The following is a 10,747-nucleotide window of genomic DNA, read 5'->3' on the forward strand; positions in this document are numbered from 1 at the left end:
TTTTGATATTTTATAACCATCAATTGGCCATCAATAGTATTTTTAATGGTGTGAGATTATATCTAATGGTGGAGATCACTCATTTTTGTTTTGATGGTTAAGTACTGGTCAAAAAACACAAAAGTTGCTGGTCCCTAGACTTTTATTTTTATTTAAAATAATTAAAGCTATCCTTTTAAAAATTAATTTTAAGGATATATAGTCAAATTAATAAAATTACAATACCAGTGATGTGTTTGGTTGAAAGTGGCCAAAAAATTGGTTTTGAGAAAGACAACCTAATTATTTCTATAAAAATATTTTGAAGTAAAAATAATAGTTATAAATATTTAAATAATACTTATAAATTCTCCAAGTAGTTGTTTGGTAGCTGAGCATTGAACACGCAGGGCGTATCAGCTTCTCTAACAAAACGGCACCCATCTCTCTCTCAATTATCCAAAATGGTTTCATTATTTCTGAATTGAATTCCTCCATGCCTGCAATGGTCATACTCTTCGTAGCCCTCACCGTTCTGCTCCTCTTCTTCTCCTTCTCCAAGAAGCTATGGAGGGGCGTGGAAGACTGGTTCCATGTGTACCAGTTCTTGAAGGTCCCACAGCACAACCATACAACCTTGCAGGAGAATCATCTCTACAGGAAGGTCTCCCTCTACTTGCATTCTCTCCCTTCCATCGAAGACTCTGATTTCACAACACTCCTTACTGGCAAGAAGCATAACGACATCCTTCTCTGCCTCGGCCCCAACCAAACCATTCAGGACTGTTTTCTCGGAGCCACCGTCTTCTGGCACAACCAAACCGACGCCGACGACGGTGCTGATCAGAATCCCCAATTCAATCGCGCCAGAGCCTTCGTTCTCAAGATAAGAAAAGTGGACAAACGCCGAATCCTCCGCCCCTACCTTCAGCACATTCACGCCGTCGCCGACGATATTGAGCAGCAAGGGAACCGCGATCTGCGGCTATTCATGAACACCGCTGCCGCTGCACAGGGAGGAGGAAGGTGGAGATCAGTTCCTTTTACCCACCCCTGCACCTTTGAAACCCTTGCCATGGAGTCCGATCTCAAGAACCGGGTGAAATCCGACCTCGAATCGTTCCTCAGGGCGAAGCAGTACTACAACCGGCTTGGCCGAGTGTGGAAACGGAGCTTCCTCTTATACGGTCCTTCCGGAACCGGAAAATCGAGCTTCGTCGCTGCCCTGGCCAATTTCCTTCGCTACGACGTGTATGACATCGACCTCTCCAAGGTTCCCAGCGATTCGGATCTGAAACTGCTCCTACTACAGACGACGCCGAAATCAGTGGTGGTGGTGGAGGACCTCGACCGGTTCCTGGCGGAGAAATCCACGGCGGTGAGCTCTTCAGGGATGCTGAACTTTATGGACGGAGTAGTGAGCTCGTGCTGCGGCGAGGAGAAGGTGATGGTGTTCACGATGAACAGCAAGGAACACGTGGACCCGAACCTTCTTCGGCCGGGTCGGATCGACGTTCACATCCACTTTCCCTTGTGCGATTTCACGGCGTTCAAGACGATGGCGAATAACTACCTTGGAGTGAAGGAGCACAAGCTGTTCCCTCAGGTTCAAGAGATTTTCCAGAACGGCGCGAGTCTCAGCCCCGCCGAGATCGGCGAGTTGATGATCGCTAACCGAAACTCACCGAGTCGGGCCATCAAATCGGTGATCACCGCCTTACAAACGGACGGCGATGGGAGAGGGTCCGGGAGTCCGATCGTACGGCATACAGGGGAGGATGACGTGGACGAACCTGACGCTGTTATGTGTGGTGAGGGTCTCCACACGGTTAAGGATTTGCGTAAATTGTACGGCTTTTTCAGGTTGAAGAATACCAGAAGATCCCCCTCCTCCAACACCAGCTCAATGCCCAGCCCCTTGAGATGACACGTGTCACCACTGGTTTGCTTAGGCGAAGGATGCTCTTCTTTTCTTCTTAGATAAGCCAGCTTAGCTTATACATTTATGATTTATTGATTGGATACATGATGGTGGATAGATATGCTCTCTTCAGTGGGATTGTCTCTCATGGGAATGTAAATAACTAGAAATAGATGGTTAATTGCATATATTAGGCAAAAGCAAACTATACATACACTGTATAGTTTTTTCCCCTCATTTTGGTGATTTGCGAATCTGCTTTTATTTATAGTTGAAATGTTTTCTTTCTTTGCGTTATTCTCTCTCTTTGAAATCATATTTTTTCTGTTTTCAGAAAATACATATCGCGTTTTACCATTCTATAAAGAGTCTTTTATGTATGTCAAATCATATTTATACGATGATGCTCAAGTCCTACAGAAATTAATTACTGTTATCTCACTCTCACAGTAATGCATTATATTGTGGTTTATCATTCCATAAAATGCTCATAAATGATTATTTCGGTTCATTAATACATTTATATCTCCATCAACATTTACAGCACATTATATAATACGAAGTAGTGGGGTGCTCGAGCTTGACAATAAGTAAACAAATCTGTTGCCCCTTAGATACTTAAAGACAGTCAAAAAGATTATTTTAAATCTGGCTACTATGTTATACATTTATATCTCCAATGGAAAGCATAAGGTGTACTAAAAAACTTAGTTAAGTCTTATTTTAAGATGGCGAGGAAAGTTAACTGACAAGGGAAAACAGACTTTTGTCAATCATCTTTGTATAATTACATGTCCGGGTATCCAAGTGATTAAATCGGGTAATTCACGTGAATAAATACTGAATTTTATGTAAACGCTTTGATGATTTTATGGGTTATCTTTTTTTAAATTCAAGTTTTAGAACATTAAAAGTTTTTATAATGATTATTTAAATAATAATGAATCAAATGATAATTTTTAATAAAATTTTAAAAATAATTTATTATTTCGTTTTAAATTTATAAGTTTATAAAAATACAAATTTTTTTAAATTTGAATTAACACACAAATTTTAAATTTTTATTCTTATTCGTTTTTATTTTTTAATATTTTATTTAAATTTAAATAAAAAATATTTTTTTAGATATTTATATTTTAAAATTAAAATAAAATAAATAAATAATTAACTTATATATATATATATATATATATATATATATATATATATATTATACTAATAGTACAATTTAGTATTATTTATTGTGTTGCATGTTAATTCAACTTTAGTTAATTTAATTTATATATAAATAATATAAATCAAAACAAGTTAATTCCATTTCGTTTTACAAACTATTTATTCGTCTGAACTATCGTGATTAATTTAGAACAAATCATAAGCCGCAAAATTTTTATTATGTACTGTTTGTTTATCTGAGGCCCGAAATCGATTTCTACCCACAAGGACTTGGATCGCTAACTAAGTAATTCCGCAGAGTGCAACTGGAACACTACATTTTAGTTTTCTCCCAACTTGGAATTGTTGATAAGTACATAGTTGTCATTACTTATGTAAAGTCCACATCCTTCTCATTAGGAGTAGTTAGTTTGGTATTATTTATCAGACGGTATTGTTAGCTTTTCAAAATTAGAAGGGAGATATATGGTTTTTTTTTAATAAAATTAAAAAATTAATTATTTTTAAAAAAATTTTATTCCAACTTCAATGTTTAGAATACGTTTTTTTAAAATGAGGCTTCCGATAAACTTTTATTTTACAGAATTTATCGTATTCTGACTAACTTCACCTAAATTTTCTCTAAAATTCTGATTGAAAAAGAAATTTAAATTTTTAAATTATTATCATATCTCCAAGACTCCAAGTCTCCAATAGTATACAGGAGTATACAAAAGTACACAGACAATAAACATGGTTTCTTTAAAGATATAGAAATTCACCAGAGATGCCACGAACTTGTCCTAAATTCTAACAAAAATGTCTATTTAGGAGAATTTAAAGTTAAAACAATGGGTTTAAAAAAATAATTATTTTTTATTTAATTTAAAAAAAACTGAGATATATATATATTTTCAACATTAGCTTTTATTTTGAAAAAAATTAAAATTCTAAAATATATCTTCTTTATCTTTATTACTATTATATTTGTGTTTAATCCATTATAAAAAATATATATTTGTGTTCAATCCATTCAAATCTTAGATTTTAGTAACAATTTTAATAAATATTAATTCTTATCTGATGCTTATTACTTATTAGAAATAACTTTTACTTTTTTGTCAAACAACTATTTATTTTAACTTTTAACTTTGAATTAAGACAAAGGAATATCATTCAAAAGGCTAAACCTAAACGAAAATGTTTAGTAATAAAAATAGGTTTAATTATTTTGTTAGTTCTTATAATTTTATGAAATTTTTAGGTAGAATTTTATTTTATTTTTTAATTGTGTCTCTGCACTAAATTTTTTTAATTAGGTCCCTCTTAACAGTAATTACTTTAATTATATAGAGATCTAATTAAAAAAATTGATACAAGGATCCAAATAAAAAAATATATAAAAATCTAATTAAAAATATTTGGTGTAAGAACTCAATTAAAAAATATATAAAAACTTAATTAAAAATTTTACAAAATTATAAGAACCAATAAAATAATTAAATAAAAAAATTAATTAAAATCAATTAAAATAATAATAATTAATAAATATTAAATAAAATAAGTTGGATTTTTTTTTTTGTGTGTTCTTAACGTTATCAAAAGCTAAATAAAGATATAGAAATGCCAGAAACACAATTATCAAATTCTCTCTAATCGTTCTCTCGAGTCTAATAGCCACTTTAATTGTTTGTAATTAATTCATAACATGTAGTCAGATTTTTAAAGTGTCCTATATAGTATATGATTCTTTGTTTTCACATTCCCTTTTAATTTAAACATTGGTCCACCATGAAGCATCTTTGGTGATGAGTGACCAGAGAAATTAATAAGAGTAATAATAATTACTTCAATTTTGTTTATTTGTTTTATTAATTGATATGATTGAGTCTTCTTTATTCATTCTCCCACCAAACTTGATGATCGTGGTTTTGTCAGAGTTAAATCCCAAAGTGGTTCTTGAGATTTACGATTTGCACCAATTTAGTCCTTGATTTATCAATTGTACCATCGATATTTCCAACTTTGTTAAAATTGCACTAGTGTCGTCCCTCCCCACATCTCAGGCCAAATTGACTGCCGCCGGCAGTGACATGGCGCTGAGATGCCATGCTGGGTGCCACGCTGGAACACTTTTGACGCTAAGAATATGGATGGATGGAACGACGTCGTTTGATATACATTTAGAAACAAAACCCAAATAACGCATGATCACTTCATCTTCCTCTTCGTCTTCTGAAAACCAAAATAACGCACCATGAAGTCCTGAGTTCTGGGCATTGTATTAAGGTTTGAAGGTTGAAAACGTTTTGTTCCGTGGAGTTCGCTGCCACTGTGAAAGTTTTGTGCGATCGTTGTCGTTGACGGAAGCAGAAGGAGTTCATTGGGAGCACAACTCAGGTACGTCTAAACTCGCAAAAAACAATGCTTTTCAACAAAAAATATGCATCAATGTCTGTGTTTATTGAAAATTTGATTTAGGGGTGATGAAAGTTTAAAGTTTTTAAAATATCTGCTAGGGTTTTTGTGGGTAGTGGAGAAATTTTTTCCATGCTCTATTTTTTATGCAATTTTAGTTGGGTTAGTTGATGGGTGTTTATGGTGTTTTGTATGTGATTGAATGTCAATTTTTGTGGTTGTATGTGTGAAATATGATTGTTTGATTCCTGAATTTAGTTTTTTGCATAATGCAGATGGAGACTTTGATGGATATCATGTTTTATCATGGGGGAACATTTAAAAAAAATGATGATGGAATATCAGTGTACTCACCAGATAACAGAACTTGCTTAGGAGATTTAGATGAGGACACGTTGGATGTGTTCTTTGTAAGGAACTATTACAAAGAGCTTGGGTATGACAACATAATTCAGTGTTGGTGGCTGCCTCCAAGGAGGAGCTTAGATGGTGGACTGAAAGCTCTTACATGTGATGGTGAGTTAAGAGAGATGTGTTTTGCTGCACAGAAGAATGATGGAGTTGTTGATGTGTATTTTGAGCATGGGGTGTCCACACCAGAGGTGATTGCAGGGAAGGAAGTTGTAGTATGGCTTGATGATACTTGTGAGGGAGACTTGGTGAGCAAGAAGAACACTAGTGAGGATCCCAAATCTGATGGCAACATGTCAAACCCAACTATAGAACCAAATCCCATCCCAAATGCAAACCCAAGTCCCAAAAACAATCCTATTCCAACCCCCCTGAAACCATCCCTGTCACTATTCCAAACCCATTGATGATAACACAATCCCCAATCCAAATCCTGCTAAGGCTCATGACAAACCCATTCTAAAGCTCAATTCTAAATCAAAGCCCAACCCAACACCTATCTCCAAACCCAAACTGACTGAAAAGCCCAATCCAAGCCTGAAAACCAAGCTGAGAGAGACTACCAAGGCATGCTCCACAGCAAAAGGTAAAGAAAAATGAAAAATGAAGTCCAAACCTCAGTTCTTAGTTTCTTACCTAAGAGAATTACAAGATCTCAAGCTGTTGGAACATATAAAAGGTCTGCTAATAAGGGCAAGGAAGCTCTTCATGTTGACTTAACTGTAAATGATGACTCCAGTGATGATGATAGTTCAGAGGATAGTTCCCTTAAGCCAATCCAAGAAGACAGTTCTAGCAGTGAAGACAATGCAAGTATGTCCAAATCCAAACTGAGAAATAGGAAACTAAAAGAAGTTAAGAGAGGTGCATATGCTACTTCTAAGACAAAAGAAAACATAATGCAACCAGATGATGCACTGGTTGAGGATGTGTCAGATGGAGAGGTGGACTTGGGGTTTGTGAGAACTCCAGGGATTGTTGATGTGTATGAAGCACTTGACCCAGGTGCAAAGTCTAATGGTGCTAATTCTTGGCACTCATAGGAGATGAAGACTCCTCCTAATTTAGAGGATGAGCTACAATCTGATGAGGACTCGGACAAATTTCCAATCTTTAGAAATGGTGTAAGATTCGGTGAGCTACAACTACAAGTGGAGATGAAATTCAACACCAAGTATGAGTTCAGAGAGGCTGTAAGAGAGTATACTATCCAAGAGGGGATGAGAATTAAGTTCAAGAAAAATGACAATATTAGATGTAGGGTTGTGTGTAAGGTGAAAGAGTGTGCATGGGTTGTGTATGCCTCAAGGGACTGTGATGACTCATGTTGGCAGATCAAAACTTTCAACGACGATCATACTTGTGCAAGGGAGAACACCAACAGGGCTACTAATAGGGCTTGGGTTGCTAGTAAATTAGTGAAAAGGTAAGAAAATACCCCAATTTCAAGCAATGTGAGGCTGCTGTGTACTTCAGGATAAAGTGTAACCTTATGATGAATAGAAATTCCATTGCAAGGGCATTGGCAGATGCAAGGAATGTAGTATATGGGGATGAGAGGGCACAATATGCAAAGCTAATGGACTATGCTGAAACTTTACTGAAGACAAATCCTGGATCTACGGTTCAGATATGTGTCGAACCTCAACCAAACGGAGAGGTCATATTTGATAAGATGTACGTTTGTTTGCATGGTTGTAAGATGGGATTCAAGGCAGGTTGTCGCCCCTTGATTGGGCTTGATGGGGCATTTCTGAAGACACAATTTGGAGGTCAGATCTTGGCTGTTGTGGCACAGGATGCCAATCATCACATTTACGTGATTGCCTGGGCCATAGTTGAAATAGAGAATACGGACACTTGGAAATGGTTCCTGGAACTGCTTCATGCTGATCTTGGAGACAACAAGACTAACGGATGGTGCTTTATTTCTGATATGTAGAAGGTAATGTTACCTTTCATATGCCTTTAACAATCTATGAGTCTCTGGATTTATAATAAACTGTCTTGCAATATTGGTTGTTACATATGCATGAGGTTGCTTGCAATATTGGTTGTTACACATTACCTTTCATATGCATTAGGTTGCTTGCAATATTGATTTTTAAACATTACCTTTCATATGCACAAGTTGCTTGTGGATAATATGCATAGTTAATTATGTCCAAGTAGCAGTAGAGATGAAGGGAATTGATAATATGCATAGTTAATTATGTCCAAGTAGCAGTAGAGATGAAGAGAATAATGTTACATCTTAATTAAGGGACTATACTGTATCAAGACGACAAAAGTCAGAGACTATATTAGGGTCATTAATGTAAACTCAGGGACTGTTCTGTGGCACGATAAAATTGTGTCCATCACTTTTTGGTTCTAACACATAGTGTACCAACAATGTCTTGCAGGGTTTAATTCATGCTGTCCAGGAGGTGATGCCAAGAGTTCACCACCGTTTCTGCGTTTGGCACCTATGGAGAAACTTCAACAAATAATGGAAGGACGTTGAGTTGAGGGGCTGCTTTGGGAATGTGCCAGATGAACAACATTCCAGCATTTCATTGATAATCTGAACAAGATTAAAAGGGTGAATGAGGAGGCTTGGGCATATCTCAACAAATGGCCTAGAGAGTCATGGACACAGTCCCAGTTCAGCCATAGGCCAAAACTGGACAACATTTGTAACAACGCCTGTGAGGTTTTCAACGCAAGAATCAAAGAGGCCAAAAGCAAACCAATCATCACATTACTTGAGGAGGTGAGAATGTTTGTCATGAAAACTATTGAGAAGAATAAGGTAAAACTGGCAAATCATGTTGGCATACTCCCCCCTGTAATTCAAAGTCGCCTAGATAAAATCATAAAAGAATAAAAAAACTGGATGCCTATCTGGACTGGTGATGAAGACTATGAAAAATTCGAGGTTCATGGCCATCCAACAAACATGGTCGTGGATCTTGAAAAAAGACTATGCACTTGTCAATTCTGGATGCTGACGGGTAAACTTTATCAATCTCTTTAACTTAATTATTAATACTTGTGTACTTTGATGACTGTGATTGTCTTACTATGTATTTGTATTACTAATTGTAGGCATTTCTTGTGTTCATGCCTGTGCTGCCCTTGCAAGGGTAAACAAGAGGCCGGAAGACTTTTGTCACCAACTGTGTACTATGGAGACATACAACAACACTTATGCCCATCACATTAACCCTCTTCCTGGCCAATCATTGTGGGAGAAATCCATGTACACTCAACCATAGGCCCCTAACATTAGGAGGAGGCTTGGAGCTCTGACAAAGAAAAGGAGAAAAGATGTTGATGAGGGGAACAGTGGTAACAAGAAAGCCAAACCAAGTGGAAGTTTAAAAAGGGTTTTGAAGCCATTTACATGTAAGTATTGTGGGGTAAAAGGGCATACTAAGAGAGGGTGCTCAAAGAAGAGACTGGATGAAGTAGCTGCTGCTGTTGCAGCTGCAAAGGCTACTGCAAATAAAGCCAAATCAAAGGCTGCTTCAGAGGCTGGCCCTGAACCTCATACTGCTGCTTCTGTTTCACATGCTGGCCCTCAACCTCAAACTACTACTTCTGCTTTAGATCTTGGCCCTTAACCTCATACTGCTGCTGCATCCGTTGATAAACCTCCTGCTGTGGAGATTGAGATATCACAACCAAACTATGAAGGATCACAGATAATACAGTTCTTGACGTCACAACATAGCAAAATATATTTTTGTTGTTTTCTAGGCTAATGTGTTGAGCTATTATCCTGCTGTAGGATATAGCAGGATCTACTGCACCTGCACCATCAAGGCCGAAGAAGTTGCCCACCAAAAGGAGGACCTCACCACCACCTCAATCCATTCGTATGGATCCAATACTAGGAGCCAGTGAGGCAACAACTTTCAGATTGGCCAATTTTATGAAGTTTGTTCCAACTCCCGGTTTCAGAGCACCAAGGAAAAAGAACAATTCATGACTTTGACATCAGGATGTTTAGGACAATACTTGATTGTTTTGTTAAAGACAGTTAATAGATAGTATCTTTGTGTAGGTTTGCTTGTCAAAAGTTTTGTATTGCCAGCCTTGATATATTAGCTGTGGCACTTCTTTTGTTCCTTTTGCAACTCAAACATGTTAATGTTTGCTACTCATATATGTTTATCTTTGCTACTCAGATGATCTGTAATTATTTCTCTTTAACATAACTAGTCTATCAAAAACAGGGTATAATATAACTGAAGATAAAAAACAAAGTCTTACTTTCATTCATCCATGAACACATTACATACAACATAACATTGTCAGAACTTTAAACTCATAACCAATACAACAACTACAATGAACAACACTTGCTCATTGTCAACTACAGTCGCATCCACTCTTCCTTCATGTTCCTCTTCTTCTTCTACATCATCAGCCCAGAGAAAAAATTCACACCATGTTTTGCCCCTAGTCTGAATATGAGATATGATAAGAAGTAAAGAACAGAAAATCACTAAACAATTTTGCTCACCAAAAACTCACATTGTAATTTGGACAACCGAAGAAGGGCTTATCTGGGTTGGTATTTGTTCCGGACCAACGAAGCACGGGCCGGCAGCCGCATCCACAGCGCTCTGGCACCCGCGACGGTCTGGTCTGACTCCGCGATCTCGTTGTCGATCGTGTAGAGCTTCCCTGACCCTGACTCCGACACCCAATCATGGTTTTCGCTTCAGTTCCACGAGTAACAAAAAGGAAGCATGAGAAGAACTTTGCTGGGCAGAGACAAGAAGAACGTTGCTGGGCAGAGACAAGAAGATGAAATGGGATAACGACGACATGCTAGAAAATAGGGTTAAAACTAGGTAAAGGGACCAAATT

The 10,747-nt window shown here is 37.0% G+C and overlaps 1 protein-coding gene across 1 annotated transcript; it reads left to right on the plus strand.

The window, feature by feature from the left end:
* The first annotated feature begins 354 nt into the window (after positions 1-354).
* On the plus strand, positions 355-2,260 carry LOC130936028 (AAA-ATPase At2g46620). Its single transcript, XM_057865999.1, has one exon. It carries the CDS (start codon positions 476-478, stop codon positions 1,904-1,906), a length of 1,431 nt encoding a protein of 476 aa, XP_057721982.1. The 5' UTR covers positions 355-475; the 3' UTR covers positions 1,907-2,260.
* Positions 2,261-10,747: the final 8,487 nt, after the last annotated feature.

The sequence above is a fragment of the Arachis stenosperma genome, chromosome 6 (assembly GCF_014773155.1).
Source record: "Arachis stenosperma cultivar V10309 chromosome 6, arast.V10309.gnm1.PFL2, whole genome shotgun sequence".
Classification (NCBI taxonomy): domain Eukaryota; kingdom Viridiplantae; phylum Streptophyta; class Magnoliopsida; order Fabales; family Fabaceae; genus Arachis; species Arachis stenosperma.